Here is a 19,012-nt window from a genome sequence, read left to right as displayed (position 1 = left end):
TCACCCTGGAGAGAAATCCTGAGCCCTGGCAGGTCTGCTAAAAAGGGCTGTTACCAGACTCAGCTCTGAGGCTGTCCTGGGTGTTAGCATATGCCATTCATGGGTGGGGCATGACCTCAGGATAATGACCACAGTTCCCAGGCCAGACTCAGGACATAGGGTCTGATGGCCCCTCAAAATATCTGTTTATCCTGTAAAACCTAGGATGAATGATTACAGTAGCTCTGCATTGCTGTACATAGTCAGTTAACACTATATGGATCTTATTCTGCTCTTCTGTGCACTTGACATATATGAATCCACTAAGTCCACACATTAGGCTTGTGGGATATTATTATCCCATTTTACAGATGGGAAAACTGAGGCACACAAGAGGCTAATTACTTGCCCCAGATTACATAGCTAATGAGAAGTAGCCAAACCAGTATTTGGGCCCAGGCAGTCTAGCTCCTGAGGCTGGGCTTTTAGCCACCGTGCTTTACTGCTACCCAATAGATACTATTTTCCAAATTGTAAAAACTTCTTCATGTAGGTGGTTCCCCTCTGCTTGTTTAAATGGACCACTTATGTCAGGTTAAACTTCAGCCCTGATTCCTTCCATATAGTGTCCCTGATATCGAAACCCAACCTCAGACACCAGAGCCTTGTGTCTTGTGTTTGACCTTGTCGTTTGCCCAGCAGCTAAAGATGAGATTTGCTGCAGTGCTCCAGCCTACCTGATCCTTTGACAGCTTTTGTAAATTGCTTATTGAAAGGCTTGTTCTTCTTTCTGGGGGTGGTGAAGGGAGTAGACTAAGACTGCCTTCCTGGGAGCAGAGGGACAGAGCCATGTTGTGTGTGTGCATCATAGGAAATGTAGCAAGTGTCCCATGAACTCCAATCAGAGCCCAGAAATGCCCCCTTTTGTTTTTGTTTGTTGTTTTTGCTTTATGTTATCCTTTCACCTCTATCAGATTTCATTTCCAGAATGGTAACGACGGAACATTTAAACTGTTTCTTGCACAAATGTTTCTGGCACAGATCCATTAATAGCTCTGTTCCATACCATTCCTTGAGAGAGAGAAATGAAACTGAATTAATGGCTCTTGTTTGCAGAAGGGGAAAAAGAGGTTCCAGAGAAGCCAGTTAATGTGAATGAGAAGAGAAAGGAAAAAAGGGAGATGTGCGTGTACTTCGGCAGAGAAAGTTCTTCTACTTACTCGTTCTGAATGTTAACCAGTTAGTCAGCACCTGACTCATGGAGGTGCGGAACGGCCCGGGGGGGAGTTGTTGATAAGAGCGGGCAATCTGCAGGGCGCTCCGGAGCTGCAGGAGCACCCTGTGCACTGGGGACCCGGGAAAAGCTACTGGCCTTTAAGTGGTTTATTAGATGATGGAAGATTTAATCCTCACTGTCTGCCTTAAGAACCAAAGCCCACTCAGAGCAGTGCCTGGGTGAGGCTTCTCTGATGCTCAGCCCTAGTCCTCACACGCACAGGCAGCCTGGCGTGGGCAGAACAAAGCCCTTGCTCCACACTTCCAGTCTCTAGAACTTGGACGAACCCTCCCCCACCTTCCCGCCCCTCCCCACTCCCATGGACAGCCTTTATTAGACCACATACCATTTTCAAAACTTCAAAACCTATGGTGACCATATTAATCCTAGGGAAGAGCCACCCTGAAATTAGACTCTCTTTACTAAAAGAATGGTGGTGCTGATGCTTCAAAGAGCTGTGAGACACCGCCCACCCCACCCCCCCCCAACACACACACACACTGTCCAAAGAAATTGAGTGTCATTGTTGTTCAGAGACTGCAAAGATCGAGGCTCCAGCATGTGGGTGTTTTCTGTGGCCAAGGCCAGGACCATGGGAGAGAGATAGTCCTGGGGACCCCATGCCCTCAAAGAGGGTCGCTCAGGCCCACTGTCCTAACTCATCCTTTGAGTAGGGAAAGCCCCCAAAGTGCAGACGTTCTGTCATTTAGAAAACGGAAGCTAATTGAAGTCCTTTGTGTCAACTTTGTCCTCCCACAGACAAGGCTGGCTGGTTTTCCCCCAGTTCTCCTGGAAATAGTAGGTAGCACCTTTGCCAACAAAAAGATTGGATCAATCCAATTCCTGGTAGATTGGGGAGCTCTGGGGACTGACCTGGCTCATCTGGTCTGTCCTCTGTGTTTCTCCCAGGCTCTTCCTTCTAATTCCAGTTCCATCAGCATCTTTTCTCCTTTTATTTTTTTTCCTTCTGGCTTGATAACTCATTGGTTCATTGTTAACTTTTTAAGGTCAGTACATTCAAACAGGTGTGGCAGGCAAGGTGCTAGAGGAGGACGGGTAGACACACACTCTGGAGCTCACCTCCAGGCTCGGCTGGCTCTCTCCTGTCCACGTAGTGCCAGAAATGTATTTGCAAATCTCAGCTGAGGAGAATCCTCAGGATGTGCCTTCCATGCTGATACATAATAGAATCGCCGACAGAATTTCAAAAGAAAGCAACTCAAGCCTGGGGCTCACCCACAGTGATTCTAACTAAATTGATTCTGGACAGGGTCCAGGCACTCATGTTTTTTGTTGTTGTTTTTAAATATGTTTTTATTGATTTCAGAGACAGGAAAGGAAGAGCGAGAGAGATCGAAACATCAATGAGAGAGAATCATCGATTAGCTGCCTCCTGCACGCCCCCTACTGGGAATCGAGCTGGAAACCAGGCATGTGCCCTGACCGGGAATGGAACCATGACCTCCTGTTCATAGATTGATGCTCAACAACTGAGCTACGCCGGCCAGGCGGCATTAGTGATTTTTTAAAAAACCTACCCAGGTTTTAAAAGTTTAAGGTGCAACAGCCAAATATGAGAACCACTGTATTAGCTTATCTGGTGAGAAAAGAAGGTGTGTGTGTGTGTGTGTGTGTGTGTGTTGGTGTGGAGGTTGTCCTAGCAAAAAAATCTGATAATAGGACATATTTTTGGGGGGTCCCTCCCATGAAGGAGCCATGGGAACTGCTCCTACCCTTGGCTCTTCTATAATCACTTTTATGGAGGATCTGGCTTTGGACCTCCTCTGTGACAGTGACTAATGATGTCTTTAATCAAGAAAGAGGACATAAAGCAGAAGTGCCAGCACATTTAAGAACTGTGGTTGATGTTATTGTAACAAGAGCCAAATGAATTTGGAACAAAGTTACCTTAAGTGATTTGTTCCACTCCTGCTGATCTGGCGACTGGAATTGTGACTACATAGACTGGGATTGTGTCCATTAAGGTCTGGGAAAGTGTGCACTTGAGTAATGAGCAAGTATGTGTGTGTCCATTTGTATAGTGAGTTATGTGCACGTGCAGAGTGGACATGCACACGGGCACTCGCATAGTGGGTAGGTTTTCAACACCCCAAGGAAAGGACCTCTCCCTGGAGCTCCCTTGGGCAAGCAGTGCTGTTGACATCATCATTCTTCGAATGCTGTTTTCAAGAAAAGCATCCTTTCAGGGTACTCAGAGAGCACATAATTATGGACGCCTCCCTCCCTTACCCAGATCATCATGGGGGCTGACACCAGCTGGGGTGTGCCAGGCAAACCATGTGCCCCATTCAGGGCTGTGTTCCCAGGAGGAAGGGGTCTTTTTCTGATTCATTCAAAAGGTGCTGAATGAGCTAGCGCGGTTCTATATACTTCCCCCTTCCCTTCGAAATTCTCTCAAAGGAACAGTGGGAAGGATTTAAATAAAGCAAAGGACTCAAGTTTTTGGCTACCACTAATCCTCTATCCTGGCCTTCTCGACTTGACTGCTTTCTTTGTAGACTGAGGCTGTCAAACCCTTTTCACATGAATGCATCTATCATATAGGCCAGGGGTGGGGAACCTTTTTTTCCAAGAGTCATTTATTTATAACATCATTTGAGGGCCATACAAAATTACCAACTTAAAATTAGCCTGCTATGTTTGGTCAAACATTTAATTAACTCACCCCTAATGCCTTGCCAGGGCCAGACCAAATGATGTTGCAGGACTTATGCAGCCTGTGAGCTGGACGTTCCCCAACCCTGATGCAGGCTGTACTTCACCCAGCCCCAGCTTAGAAGGAAATTTTGTGAACTCAGCAGTTCATTTCAAAATATCTTTTTATTATAAACTTATTACACTTATTAATAGAAAATTTGGAGAACACAGAGAAAAAAAAACCTCCATTGTTCTACCACCTGAACAAACCTGATCTTGATTTCTGGGTGAGCTTCCCTCCTGCCTTTTAATTCATAGGATTTACAAGAAAACAAAGTAAACATAATTGTTCATACATAACAATTTTGTATCTTGCCTCATTTACATTATAAGCATTTTTGCTTATTTCTACATTTTCTTTATGAACATGATTTTTATTAGCTGCACACAGCATTCCACGAAGAAGGTAGATTATGGTTGAAAGTTGCCTGGATTTTTTTTTTTTTTCTGCGTTCACCTAGGGGAGGGAGAGACAGGAAAGATGGCGAGGAAGAGCTTTTTCTGTTCAAGATTCCAAGGAAAGCATCTCCAGGTCTGGTTTGCTATTAGGTCCTCATTCTGGCCCTCCTACCCTGACCTGTAAGCCAGCTGCCGTGGAGGCACTGATTGTCCTGCTGCCACGCAGAGACTTACTGATTTGAAATGAAAACACTTCTTCCACCCAAAGAGAGAGAGCGAGAAGAGAGCCTAGAATTAAAATCTCACCTTTGTAACTGCAGGACCTGCTTCTTCAAACATAGCACCCAGAACTGGGGCTGATTACAGAGTACTTGTCAGTAAGAGGGCCAAGTTATGAAAGGGTAACTTGTTTGGTAGTAGCTGCCTTACTCTATCCAAGGCGCACGCTTCCCACTTTGAATTACGTATTAACTAGTGTTGCAGTTTACGCTGCCTTGAAGAGAGCCCTATTTAGTCAGCTGGGGGACATAACCTGCTCCCCTTTGGAGGCCAGTTTAAGTTCACCTTCATGAGCTTCAAGAGGTTTTGACTGTAGTCAGCCCAGGGGAAGTCGATGGGATGGATGGATTGGGGGAGAGCTGGTAGCCTGGCTGCCACCCTCCATTCTGCTTTGCTTGGCTAGAAGCTGTAGGCTGGATGCCATGGAGGAGCACTGAGGCCTGAGGTCAGAGGGTGAGGAGGAAGCAGCCTGTGGAGCTAGAATAGCCCTCCTGCCCTCCCCCACCCAGTCACTCACCAGGAGACCAGCAGAGCAGAGCAACACCAGGTTACTGGCAGGGTTTGTCCCACGGCTTCAGGCAACAGTGATGACAAGAGAGATTGAATGGCGGGCTCCTATTGGTGCAAGGTATTTGAGCATTTCATGAGTTTGGATTTGAAATTCAGTGGAAAGGTGAAATCTTTGTGAAACTGTCAGCTTCGGTTACCTCAAACCCCCCAAACCTTTGAGAATGGCCCTTTCAACCTTCCAAACTGTAGAAGTTATACCTCCACCTCTACCCTCACTTGTGCCCCAACTCCTTTTCCTGAAGGCAGCACCAACAGTCCTCATTACAGTCCCATCTCAGCCCTGTGTTGTGGTTTATCTGCCTCCTAACAGGTTTCCTACACCCCATTCCTGGTCCTTATCATAAAATACCACTGGCACAGCCATCCCCAAACAATACTTTCAATCTATGACTACCTTGCTCAGACATCTTCAATAGTTCTCCACCAGCTACCCTATAAAAATCCATACTCCTTATTTGGTCGTTCATGGCCTTCCAGAATCTGTCCCTAGCATCTTCCTCAGCAGCTAGACTTTCTCTCAGGCACTTCCTATACAGCAGACCCTGTTCAAGTTCATCCAGGCCTCTCTTTCCTGTCCTTCCAGCACACCTCACCCATTGCTCTATCTGCTCCTGGTCTGTGTTAATATCCCATCTAGACTGTTCTTACCTTTCTACACACTCAGCTCAAGTTCTCCGTGAAACTCTCTAGTCCATTCCAGCTTACAGAGATCTCTTTCCTAAAATTATCAAACTCTCTGGTTAGATTCGCTCCTAAACTGCCTTGTATGGTGACTTACTTTTTCAAGTATGAATTTGTCTTTGACGTGGATAATCCTCTAGATGGCAAGGACCAGCCAGAAACTTCCCAGTGGCGAAGTACCATTATCTGCTCAGAGCAGCTCAGAGTTTGTTAAATGAATGTTGAAATGAAGTACAAATAAGTGTACAACTGAGCAGAATAGGAGGCTTATCCCTCTGGAACCTGAGGAAAAGCCAATTCACAACATCTGAATTGACATTTTTAAGCGATTGGGTATGGAATTAGTCCTATTTCTAAATCCCCAGTGGTAAGCAGAGATAAAGCTGAGTTTTATTGTATCAGCCCCTTAAAGATTCCCCTACCCAACAGCTCCTGAGGAGATGAATGTAAACAAGGCACCGAAAACTGGGTGTTAATTATAGACGGACCTTCCCTGGCATAGACTGGCCACAAAGGTAAAGCTGCCCGATAACACCAGATCCCTGGCCCTGCAGATTAGAAAGAAAGAGAGAGAAAGAAAATTTACTCCCTTGGGAAAGCCCATTGGTTTTGGGCAGAGTGTTTTCTCATGATGTTGCAGCTGGACCCACTGTTCATTTGGGATGTTTTAATTGTGCGGTCCCAGCCCACCACCTGTAAAACTCCCTGGAGCCAACTGAGCAGAATGGGACAAAGTTGGGGCCTTCGAAATTTACCTGAGATGATCCTGGAGCAGCCCCAGGCAACTTGCACTGGAGAAGTCATGTTGCTGTTGCCCTGAGGGCTAACGGAGTCTTTCCAAACTGGCTGCCCTATTCCTTAAAAACAGGTCACTTACGAGCAGCCAGTTGGTTGGCTATGACTCAGACACATTTTTTGCCTGGTCAGTGGAATGTATTTTTTCAACATTTGAATTAGATTCTAACACTTAAAAATTAGGAGATTTCGCAGAGAAATCTGGATTTCTGGCTTCTCTTGATCACAGAATTCCTGTCCGTGCTGGGCCCTCCCTCTCACAGGGACACCTCCTTTAAATGGGGGAGTCTCTGCTCAGCAGGCGGAGACACTCCTTTTGGTCCCTGCCTAATCTCTGCTTGTTTTCCCCCCTAAAGATTGCAAGTTTGGGTGGGAGGTAGAATCAGATAATCTCTGGCAACTCCAGGCTCTGTGACACCCCAGGATATACAAGGTTAGAGGAGGTGGCCCGGGGCTCTGTGAGACCAGAATGCAGTCTAGACAAGGCATTCATCATGAGCAGGGACCTCTGAAATTCCTGTCACATCCTGCAGGGATGGGCATGTAGAATCCACAGCATGGCAAATGGATGCCGTTTACTGAGCACGTAACTCTCAGCCAATCTCTTCAGTCCTTATAACAACCCTGAGAAGTAGATACTGGATCCCATTTCTAGGATGAAATACTGAGGTTAGTGCCTAGCTGCCTGACTCCAGAGCCCTCCTTTTACTTAACCAAAGGCTTCTCTCTCTCCCTGTGCATGATTAGTTTTTTAAATTACACACACACACACACACACACACACACACACACACACTAGAGGCCTGGTGCACAAATTTGTGCACTGGTGGGGTTTGGCTGACCCACGCCTGATGGGGGCCATCAGGGGCAGGCCAGCCAGGGCAAGAGGCTATGGGCGTTCTGGGCATTCTGCTGTTCAGTCAATTTGCATATTACCCTTTTATTATATAGGATTTTTTATTGATTTCAGAGAGGAAGGTAGAGGGAGAGATAGAAACATCAATCATTAGAGAGAATCATTGATCAGCTGCCTCCCGAATGCCCCACACTGGGGATCAAGCCCGCAACCCGTGCATGTGCCCTGACCAGGAATCCAACCAGGACCTCCTGGCTCATAGGTCAACACTCAACCACTGAGCCACACTGGCCAGGTTGATTGGCTTTTATTAGGGCCAGTCTTAAATTCAAAACACACTGCCTTTATGTATTCAGTACTGGTTTTTAAAAACACATAATAAAGAATATTTAAACGATGTATCACATTAGTGATGGTTTTTTCAAGCAAAAGCATAAAGTGATTTGATACCTATAAGGCCAGCTGGGAGTGGGTGGAGTAGGTGTGCCAGGGGCCTTTGCTTGCCTGGGCAACTGAGGAGTCAGCTCTGTGGCCCAGAGTGAGTGCCCTTGGGCAGGCAAATAAGTCCCTGAGCCCTTAGGACTTCTGACAGGAGCAGCTTGTAGACTGTAAATCAGGTTCCTATAAATCTGTGGCAGCTTGGGAGGAAGTGGAAATCATCTCAGGTGTGCTTGAAGGACACGTACATTTACTTCCTACTAGTCTTTAATTATAGTCTCTCGGAGATTGAGAAACTTGGTGTGTTCAGCTGGTTCTAAACTTCCTCTGCTAACAAGTCCCTACCTCTCCCCAACCCCACCCCACCTCACCCAAGTCTAGCACCAGATTTTAGGGACCTGGAAAGCCCCGAGATAAGGTCAGTTGGGAATTTAGGGGGTCATGGGTGTCGGAAATAACAGGGGAGGAGGAATTGGTTTTGGCTTTAAGACGCTGGAACTTGGGAGGTTTTTACAAGACTATTTGCATCTTTTGCAAACAACCTTAAAGTCATTAGCGCCCCACTGCGGAATTCAAAGCTAAACTTGTCATAATTGTTAACACCTTCTTTGACCATTTGACAATTATTCGCCTCTGCGCCTTTTATTTATGTATTTTTATTTATTTTTGCCGGCAGGAAGGTTCCTCTGTCTTGGTTTTAGGGAGCACCCTATACGGGGAGCAGCCCCTTCGCGTGCAGAAGTCAGGGGAAGATTGCTACCGGCTGGCAGGGTGAGTACATCTCCAAGCTTAGAAAAGCGGGTTATACGGAGAGTTCACGCTCCAGGTTCTAGGTTGAGCGCAATGACCGCCTTCCCCTGGGCAGCTAGCTGTACCCCAGACGAGCGCGGAGAAGCTGGGCCTTCGGTGGGGTTGGGGGAACCCAGTTTTCGAAGGCGCAAAAGAGGCTGCGAGTCGCTGCAAACCGGGGGAGCGGCGTCCACGCGGGATCCGGCGTCCCGCGCTGCGCCGGCCGCGTGGGCTCCCTCCGCCGGAGCCAAGCAGCGGGTGCTCCCTCGCGGCCCTCGGGGGAGCCCTCCCACTCTTCCCAACTTTCCGGGCCTCGGGGCCGGAGGAGGGCGCCTCTCCCGGCGGGGACGCGCTCGGTACTTAAGGCGTCTCGGTGGGGCTGGCGCTCGTCAGTTGGAGCGCGCGGCGGCGGCGGCGAGGAGCGGAAGGAGGGGCATGGAGCTGCCGCGGGCCTGCTGAGCACCGGAGCGCGGGCAGCCGGCGGCACGGTGAGCGCGGGCCCGGTGTTCGCTTCGGAGGGGCGGGCAGCGCGGGGGCTGCGCCGAGGACGAGGGCGCGCCCGGCTCCACCGGTGCCCCGCGGGCTCCCACCGGCTCCCCCGGATGTGCGGGCGCCGGGTCCAGAGCCGGGAGGCGGGCTGAGGGCTGCGGCACCTCCGGGCTTCCTGGCGGCGGGTCCTGCAGCCCCCTCCCCACTGACCCCTCCTCCCTTTCTTCCTCCATCCTCTCCTCCTCCAGTCTCTCCTCCCTTCCTCCCTGGCGGCTCCGGTTTTGTGAAAGGATTAGGAGGCGGACGGTGCGGGGCACGAGGCTGGAGTCTCTCCCTCCCCCACGCCCACCCGCGGGTTCGCACCTGTCCTGGCACCCAGACGCCTGGCGCCCAGGTCCCTGCGGGTCAGCTGGGCCACGGCTGCGCGTATCCGCTGACCTGGGCCCCCTTCCCCTGCGGCTCGGAGAGGCCGGAGGACAGAGCCCCCGCCCCGCGCACAAGTTTCCTTCCCGCCGCGTGTGGCCCCGCTGCCGGGCACACCTGTCAGCTGGAGAGGCTGCAGCCTGGGCGGCCCCGCAAAGTTCCGGGGGTGGATTGGCGGTGTGCATCCTTGGTTGGGGTTTTCTCCTTCTATGGCCGGGGGTGGGGGTCGGTCCTAGGGATCGTCCCTAACCCGGTGTCCTTGAAGCCGAATGCGCATTAGCCTACAGGGGCGAGCTCGCGCGAATCCCTTCTGAGCGGAGGGGGGAGGGGGAGGTGCAGGGACAGGAGGCGGTCGAGGCTCCCCTCCGCTGGCTTGGGATGACACGGCCCCCTCTCTGGGCAGGGGCACCTCAGCCAGAGCCCACTCCAGCGTCCGATTCTACAGGGTCTTGGTCTTCAAAGGGGTAGGAGGTGCCCGGGTGGTGCCTCCAATTACTGCGCTGGGTGTGGGGGTCCGGCCCGGGAAAGGAGGGCGCCGGCGGCGCCGGGGATGTCGCCTTTGTCTGCAGGCGCACTTTGCCACGGTGGCTGGGGCCCCGGGAGATGGGTGAGACCTGGTCCGACTGATTCCTTGGGTTTTCCCTTGTGGGTCGTGGGAAACCGGCACGTGGGTGTGGCCGGCGCCGCCTTCCCCAGAAGGGGAGGCTCAGGCGCGGTGAGAAGCTGGCGAGTGCCTTCCCGGCCGCATTGACCCGGTGGGCACCGCCTCCAGCTCTGCACCGAGGCGGTGCGCCAGCGACCGGCGGCAGGTTGCTGGGCTGGCCTCCGAGCCCTCTGCCTCTTCCCAGGTCGTGGGGGGGCAGTAGTGCCCACAGCGCCCCCTCGGCATGTAATCTCTAAAGGGGGACAGGGCGCTCCTGGGCCGTGGGTGGCAGGGCCTGGGGGCCTCTGGGCCGCGGGAGCGTGCCAGGAGGGGGTGGGGTGGGGACCAGGGAGCCCTGCAGAGGAAGCACGCGGCAGGCTCCTCGGGATGGCGGGGCAGAGCGCCCGGAGGCCGCGCTTCCCGGAGAGGCGAGGCTGCCAACAGCACTTTCCGGACTGAAGCTGCAGGATGGTGCTGGTGCCTGCATCTCAGGCTGATCTAGGTAGTGGCCGTGTGTTCCCGTGGCAAGAGGGTGCATTGGTGTTGGGGTGGGGCTCGGGGGCCGGTTTCAGTAACACCTAGAGTTGGAGCAAGCTTGGAAGTGAGACCTCATTGTCTGTGGAGGGTGGGTGGGGTGGTAAAGGGGATTCCATAGATCAGGCATCTCCCCCCCCCCCCATACAATCAGCCTTCCCACTTGGGTAGTCTTTCATAGCTGGGAGTGCTTCCAGTTTTAAGGAAATTATTTACCTATGGAGCAGGAAGCCATTAGAACCCCCAATGGGGGGGGTGGGGAGACACCAAGTTAGAGAGCTTGGCAAGGTCAGGCAGCCAGGCGGTGGTAGAGCCCTGTCTCAAGCACAAGTCCTCTGGGGTCTTTCTAGTCCGAGGCTCTTTTCATTAAAACACGGCTGTTTCCAACAGTACAGGTGCTGGGAGCCCTGATTGTTGCAAACGCAATCTGGCAGCATTTGCAGGAGTGGCCAGGCTGGGATGAGCACAGAGATTCTATGCGGCACTAGGACCAGGCTGATGGGGCCTCCCAGACAGCCACCCTCCAGGCGCCGCAGTGTGGCTGCAGTTCCCTTTGGTGCCCTGAGCGCTGGGTTTCAGGGGAGCTGTCCACACCCAACTCTCCTCTCCCTTCCCCTTGTCAGCCTTTCCCAGCTGCTTTCCCTTTCTTTCCTGGCTCAAGTAAATGAGGAAAAGATGAGAAAGGAGAGAACACAGGGAAACTTTCTCTCACGGATTTTGCTGTTTCCGTCTTTTTTTCTCCTGGCACCTCTTTATGTTTCCTGCTGTTTCTTCTCTCCTCCCCCCGCCCCCCACTTTCTTTCTTTTTTAAAAAAAATATCCTTACCCAAGGATATGTTTCTATTGATCTAGAAAGGGAGGAAGGGGGAGAGAGAAACATCACTGATGTAAGAGAGAAACATCGATCTGCTGCCCTCCTCCCCCATATATGCCCCCACTAGTGATCAAACCTGCAACCTAGGCATGTACTCTGACCGGGAATCGAGCCCACAACCTTTTGGTCGACAGGACAATGCTCCAACCATCTGAGCCACCCGGCAGGGCCCTTCTTTATGGGCCTCACTGGTGACTGTGCTTAACTGGCACATGTTCCCCTCCCAGAGTGCAAGCCCCTAGAGCAGCGGTTCTCAACCTGTGGGTCGCAACCCCTTTGGCGGTCGAACGACCCTTTCACAGGGGTCGCCTAAGACCATCCTGCATATCAGATATTTACATGACGATTCATAACAGTGGCAACATGACAGTTATGAAGTAGCAACGAAAATAATGTTATGGTTGGGTCACAACATGAGGAACTGTATTTAAAGGGCCAGAAGGTTGAGAACCACTGCCCTAGAGGTTACAGTGCAGGTGGAAGCTTGGGCCACTGTCTGTCTCCTTGTCCATCTTCCTCCCTTTTCCCTGGCCCCTCATGTGCTCAAAAGTGCCTCCGGCTCACCCCTGCTGATGCTTGCCTTTAAGAATTTTGGGTCAGGCAGATCCCAATTCTGTCATCCTCTAGCTGGGTAGCTCTCTTCAGTTTTGGTTTATCTAACAATACACAATAATAATGCTACTTTAAGTGCTTTACCTGTGTAACCCATTTAAACCTCAAAGAGGCTGCAAGGTTAGTGCTACAACCCCCATTTTACAGATGAATTAACTAAGGGACAAAAGGTAGTCACACAGATAGTGTCGGGCTGGGATCTGAACCCTAGCAGTCTTAGCCTTAGTCATGCTCAGTGGAAATAGTTTTTATTACTGGGTCATCTACCCCGTTCTGGGCCAGGCCCAGAGGTAATGCCTCCATTCCCACTGACTGGAGATGCTGCCTCCTGCCTGACCCCACACCTCCCGCCTTCTCCCGCCAGATGCCGGTGCAGCTGACAACAGCCCTGCGTGTGGTGGGCACCAGCCTGTTCGCCCTGGCAGTGCTCGGTGGCATCCTGGCAGCTTACGTGACAGGCTACCAGTTCATCCACACAGAAAAGCACTACCTGTCCTTCGGCCTGTACGGCGCCATCCTGGGCCTGCACCTGCTCACCCAGAGCCTGTTTGCCTTCCTGGAGCACCGGCACATGAGGCGGGCAGGCCGGCCGCTGAAGCTGCCCTCCCAGCCGCGGCGCTCAGTGGCGCTCTGCATCGCTGCCTACCAGGAGGACCCCGACTACCTGCGCAAGTGTCTGCGCTCAGCCCAGCGCATCGCCTTCCCCAACCTCAAGGTGGTCATGGTGGTGGACGGCAATCGGCAGGAGGATGCCTACATGCTGGACATCTTCCATGAGGTGCTGGGCGGCACTGAGCAAGCTGGCTTCTTTGTGTGGCGCAGCAACTTCCATGAGGCGGGTGAGGGCGAGACGGAGGCCAGCCTGCAGGCGGGTATGGACCGTGTGCGGGACGTGGTGCGCACCAGCACCTTCTCATGCATCATGCAGAAGTGGGGAGGCAAGCGAGAGGTCATGTACACAGCTTTCAAGGCCCTTGGCGATTCGGTGGACTACATTCAGGTAAGGGTGCCTCCCTACCAGTGTGGGGACGTGTCCAGCCAGCCGGGCATACCCTCCTCCAGGAGTTTCAAGTCCAGTGTAGATGCCTTGTGTCGTGCACATCCCTCCTCTGCACTTAAGAAGATAATAGGCATAATGGTTCTGAACAGCAGTCCTGGGGTCAAAAAGACCTGGGATGGAATCCTGGTTCTGCTGTTACTTAACTTGCTGAAATGTGTTCTGATAATAAAAATAGGAAACAGATATATAGCATTCACTTTTTACCAGGCACTGGTGTAGGTTTTTCATACATGTTAACTCTTTTAATCCTCATAATGCTCGTAGGGGATAAGTACTATTATTATCTTCACTCACAGAACCTGAAGCACAGAGAGGCTGAGTAACTTGCCACATGTCACTCAGCAGTAAGGTGCAGAGCCAGGATTAGAGCCCAGGCAATCCACCGCGCATCTGCTCTCATTCATTGTGCAATACTGCCTCACCACGGGCCACATGGGGATGAGCCCTCCATAAAGAAGTGTGGTGAAGATCCTGGCCAGTATGGTGCAGTGGTTGAGTGTTGATCCATAACCAAGAGGTTACTGGTTCGATTCCTAGTTAGGACAAGTGCCCAGGTTTCAGGCTTGATTCCCAGTAGGCAGCATCCAGAAGGCAGCCGCCTTCGTAGCCATGTTTCTCTCTCTCCCTCTCCCTTCCTCTCTCTGAAATAAATTTTTTTAAAAGTGTGGCAGCCCTAGCTGGTTTGGCTCAGTGGATAGAGTGTCAGACTGCAGACTGAAGGGTCCCAGGTTTGATTCCCATCAAGGGCACATGCCTCAGTTGAGGGCTCGATCCCCAGTAGGGGGTGTGCAGGAGGCAGCCGATCAATGATTGTGTCTCATCATTGATGTTTCTATCTCTTTCTCCCTCTCCCTTTCTTTCTGAAATCAACAAAAAAATATTTTAAAAAATAAAATAACCTTAAAAAAAGTGGTGAAAGGCAAAAGACATCATGCTTGAAAGCACTCAAATATTGTTTTAATTATGGACCAAAAAGTCCTACCTTCTCAGTGTCAAATTTGTGTCTGTGTAAGGTAGAGGGACACAGGTGTGAATCATCCCACAGTTTGATTCCCCAGCAGTCGTGGTAGGGCCAGATCCCTGAACAGACCCTGCCTAGCTTCCAGTCAAAGAAATCCCCAGTCAAAGGGATCACTGACACCAGCCTGAAAATTTTATTAGATTGACAAGGTTGAATACCTCGTTTTCAAATAACAAAACCTAGAGAGAACTGATTAGAGCTTCACGCATTTCAGTAACAAGTTGAAACTGACACCCAGGACCCCAGACTTCTGGTCCAGCATCCATGCTGTCCATTCCCCTGTCTCTTCCCTTCTCCGAACTTGCCAGAAGGTTTTGCCCATCCGGTTGAATGAGTAGTGGCTGTTGTGGTAGCCCACCTGTGTACTAACTCAGTATTGCTGACAACATGTTAAGTACGCCAATATTTAAATTTTCTATACTGTTCCCACCTAAATTTAGCTTTCCATAGATTTTATTTGTTTGGGGTGGGTGTTGTTTTTTTAAGTTGTATTCTTGCTTGAGAGTTGGTACATTTATTATCTTTTTCTGTGTTCCTAGGCCCAAAGACCTCCTCAGCCTTGTAGAGGTGGATGTGAGGCAGTCTTGATTCTGCACTTCATCTAGGGTCAAAGGGCCTTTGAAACTTTCCTGGGGACTCAGAAGGGTTAGCAAAAACCCTTGAGCCCTGGCTCATGCTCAAGCATCATTCACTCCCTTGAAGCACAGGATTCCCCCCTCCCCCCGATCCTGCTCTGCTACACAGCTTCCTTTCCTGATAATTTCCTGTGTGTTCTGGTGGATTAGCAACTGGGCTCACATACCTGAGCCAGAGGTTCCCCCTGGGACTCTGGGATCACTGCCTTGGGCAGCCCTGGGCAGCCTGTCCTCTAACAGCCTTGCTGAGGGCATGGCTTTCCCTCTGTGGGAGGTAACTCTGCCCCGGGCAGTGGTGAAACACAAGAGCTCTGGCCTCTCTAGCCCTGCTCAGCTGGAAGACCTTCCTGGAGTGAAGGCGGCTGAGCCGCATGAAGAACGTGTTAGGGTCAGGGCAGGAAGTGGCATGAGACCAGCAGCACTGGGAAGCGTGGTTTGTAAGCTGAGGAGGCCTGGGAGTTTGACCGAGGCCCCTGGGGACCTTCCCAGCCTGGACCAGGATGTAAGACTCAGTAGGGAGGTAGGAGGAGGCAGGTGCGATGCTCTGCCTGGCTCCTCCTCAGCCTTCTGCTGCTTGTGGCCACCGTGTCTTCCAGCATGGAGAGAGAATGTTGGGTAGGTTGGAGCTTGGGGGGCCTCCCCCTTCCTACAAGCCAATGGCTTTCACTCAGCACCTTCATTTAAAGCATTTGGGGCTTTTGCAGAACAGGGTTTGGACTCATCTATGGATAGTGTTCTTTGCTCCATCAGAGGTCAGAAGACCAATTCCCTTGCCCAGTATTTATCTGGGCTCTTTGTACCATCTCAGTAATTTTATAGAAAACAGACAAGGAGTCAGCCACCAGGGTAAGTGTTCATAGCCCAGATTCACCTGATGGGGCTACCTGTTAGAATCAGACCATGAGCCTCCCCAGGAAAGGAAGGCAGCGGGCAGGATTTGATTCAGGTTTTGAAGGCAACTGCTACCAGAGCTTCCACGCCCATCCAGCCCTTGGCCATACTGTGCCCTGATCTGAGACTCAGCCAAGGGAGTTCTGAAGGCTTGGCAGCCATGTTAGTGTGTGTGTGTGTGGGGGGGGGGGGGGGTGCCGGGGGCGAAGGGAGCTGCGACTGGTAGATACATCCTCCACTTGGGTTGTGGATCATCCAGAGGCCAGAAGCTGAAACAGGGAAGACCTTGTTAAAATTCTTATGGGATAGTTTTGGGCAATAGCCTCTGGCAAGAGCTTGGCCTTCTGAGGTGTGTCTACTGGCCTTGGTCTATAGGCACTGTGCCTGCCATCTGACTTCCAGGAGCCTGGCTTCATAGAGACTAAAGACTTTTCCAGTACAAAACATTTCTCCCTTTCCAGGTCCGGCACTGACAGACTCCTGGGTTTCTCTCTCAGCTAGTGGTTGTCAAGCCTGGTATCCGAACTCTTCTTTTCCTTACTCTCCTTTGTTACTCATCTCACCCCTTCTATTTGGCGCAAATCTCTTAGCTAGTGGCTAGACGTGAACCATATGAAGAGGGGGCTATGTCCCTCAGGCTGTGAGTGGACTGAGGTCAAAATGGGCTAACAGTGCATTTCCTCTGCAGGTGTGTGACTCTGACACTGTCCTGGATCCAGCCTGCACCATTGAGATGCTTCGAGTCCTAGAGGAGGACCCCCAAGTAGGAGGAGTCGGGGGAGATGTCCAAGTAAGAAGTAACTAAGGATTCCTGGGGGTGCGGGCTGGACTCTTAGCTTTCTGACCCAATTGGATACGTCTGGGAAGTGGGCATCTTGGCTTCCTAGTACTTTTGGGAGTAGGGGGGGGGAATATTCCTTTTTGACAGTTTCAAATGGTTCACTTGCTATTCAGCTCCTTTCCTGCCCTTTTTAAACCTGAGGGGAGAAAGTTACTTACCAGGTATGTAGAGAGCCTATGCTGCTGGGAGGGGCACAGTGTTCTGAGCCCACTGATCCTGCAAGGTGCTTCCTACTTGGCAATACAGCAACCACCTCTCAAGTTAGACCCTTGAGAAACCCTTGCTCTAGGCTTAATTGCTCTGAAGAGCTTGGGCAATGTGGTCGGATTAAGGGGAATAGCTTCTTCCAGAGGGTGCTGCTGGTGACATACCAGCCCTTCCCAACAAACTTTCCAACTGAAGGGTCAGGCCAGGTGCCTGGGTGCTGCTTTTCTCTGTCGCTGCCACAGGCTGCCCCCTGGGACTGAAGGTGGCTTTGACTGCTAGAGTAACCTCCCTGGGACAATCCATGCAGACCACACAGTGGCGAGTTGGGCTAGTGCTGGGGGGAGAGAGTGCGGTTGGCTCCCCTGAGCTTCGGGTTTCCCAGCCATGGCTGGGCTGGGACGGATGGCCAGGAATATGAGCAATAGGCTAGGAACCCAGGGTAGGGAGGCCTCCTGGTCTCTGGTGTGTGTCTCCTGGGTCTCATGGTCTCAGGTGTGGAGGCCCAGCATCTATGGTTCCCTTACAGATCCTCAACAAGTATGACTCATGGATCTCCTTCCTGAGCAGTGTGCGGTACTGGATGGCCTTCAACGTGGAGCGGGCCTGCCAGTCCTACTTTGGCTGTGTGCAGTGTATTAGTGGGCCCTTGGGCATGTACCGCAACAGCCTCCTCCAGCAATTCCTGGAAGATTGGTACCATCAGAAGTTTCTAGGCAGCAAGTGCAGCTTTGGGGATGACCGGCACCTCACCAACCGAGTCCTGAGCCTGGGCTACAGGACTAAATATACAGCGCGCTCCAAGTGCCTCACAGAAACCCCCACCAAGTACCTCCGGTGGCTCAACCAGCAGACCCGCTGGAGCAAGTCTTACTTCCGGGAGTGGCTCTACAACTCTCTGTGGTTCCACAAGCACCACCTCTGGATGACCTACGAATCAGTGGTCACAGGGTTCTTCCCCTTCTTCCTCATAGCCACAGTCATACAGCTTTTCTACCGTGGCCGCATCTGGAACATTCTCCTCTTCCTGCTGACGGTGCAGCTGGTGGGCATTATCAAGGCTACCTATGCCTGCTTCCTCCGGGGCAACGCAGAGATGATCTTCATGTCCCTGTACTCCCTTCTCTATATGTCCAGCCTCCTGCCAGCCAAGATCTTTGCCATTGCTACCATCAACAAGTCCGGCTGGGGCACCTCTGGCCGAAAAACCATTGTGGTGAACTTCATTGGCCTCATCCCTGTGTCCATCTGGGTGGCAGTCCTTCTGGGAGGACTGGCATACACAGCTTATTGCCAGGATCTGTTCAGTGAGACGGAGCTAGCCTTCCTTGTCTCTGGGGCCATCCTGTATGGCTGCTACTGGGTGGCCCTTCTCATGTTGTATCTGGCCATTATTGCCCGGCGATGTGGGAAGAAGCCAGAGCAGTATAGCTTAGCTTTTGCTGAGGTGTGACATAACCCTCAAGCAGAGCCGGAAAAGTGCAATGGGTAAGGGAGGGAAGGGGAATGGAAGAGAAAAGATGGGGTGGGAGGGAGGAGGGAATGCTGTTTTAGTTTCTTAAGGGTCCAAAGGACAAATCTGAAGTGCAAAGAAAGGTGACTGTAGTATGGCCCTGGGCTGTTTTGCTTAGGGAAGGCAACACCAATTCCAGCTCAGGGTGGTAGAGGAGACATGTTTTCAGGCTGCCTGTCTGCTACATGGTGGTCTCTGGGAAAGATTCCACTCCTGCCCCAGGATCCAGAGAGAACTCAGAAGTGTGTTAAATCAAACAATAAGTTCCAATCAGTAGCAACTTCTGATAGGTAAGTGAGCAAAGCCAGCTGTGGGAAGGGGTTCTCTTAGCCCATTTGAACACAACCAGAGGTGGGGAGAGAATTTGAGATCTGGGCCAGCTAGTAATGTCTCCCCCCTCCATCGAGTTATCAATGCAATAAGATTGTGCCTGAGATACAAGGCCCAGAAGCCTGATCTCTGGGCATCAGAAAACAGGGTACAGGAATGGTG

General features: G+C 51.4%; 1 protein-coding gene across 2 annotated transcripts; it reads left to right on the top strand.

Annotated features, from left to right (window-relative positions):
* Positions 1-8,677: 8,677 nt before the first annotated feature.
* Positions 8,678-18,527, top strand: HAS3 (hyaluronan synthase 3). Of its 2 annotated transcripts, none has more exons than XM_059667648.1 (4): positions 8,678-8,762; positions 12,720-13,355; positions 16,651-16,752; positions 17,537-18,527. In XM_059667648.1, exons 2-4 carry the CDS (start codon positions 12,720-12,722, stop codon positions 18,458-18,460), a joined length of 1,662 nt encoding a protein of 553 aa, XP_059523631.1. In that variant the 5' UTR covers positions 8,678-8,762; the 3' UTR covers positions 18,461-18,527. The 2 variants fall into 2 exon arrangements, with proteins under 2 accessions (XP_059523631.1, XP_059523632.1); XM_059667649.1 differs by lacking the exon at positions 8,678-8,762 and adding an exon at positions 9,186-9,268.
* Positions 18,528-19,012: the final 485 nt, after the last annotated feature.

Source organism: Myotis daubentonii, chromosome 15 (assembly GCF_963259705.1).
Source record: "Myotis daubentonii chromosome 15, mMyoDau2.1, whole genome shotgun sequence".
Lineage (NCBI taxonomy): Eukaryota > Metazoa > Chordata > Mammalia > Chiroptera > Vespertilionidae > Myotis > Myotis daubentonii.
Note: the sequence above shows the minus strand (reverse complement) of the source record. Positions and strands in the feature narration are given on the sequence as shown.

What these genes read in the sequence shown, in the direction of transcription:
- HAS3 (XM_059667648.1), top strand. Translation starts at nt 12,720, where the DNA reads ATGCCGGTGCAGCTGACAACAGCCCTGCGTGTGGTGGGCACCAGCCTG. An exon ending in ATTCGGTGGACTACATTCAG is followed by an intron (nt 13,356 to 16,650) that starts GTAAGGGTGCCT and finishes TTTCCTCTGCAG; the next exon opens with GTGTGTGACTCTGACACTGT. An exon ending in GAGTCGGGGGAGATGTCCAA is followed by an intron (nt 16,753 to 17,536) that starts GTAAGAAGTAAC and finishes GTTCCCTTACAG; the next exon opens with ATCCTCAACAAGTATGACTC.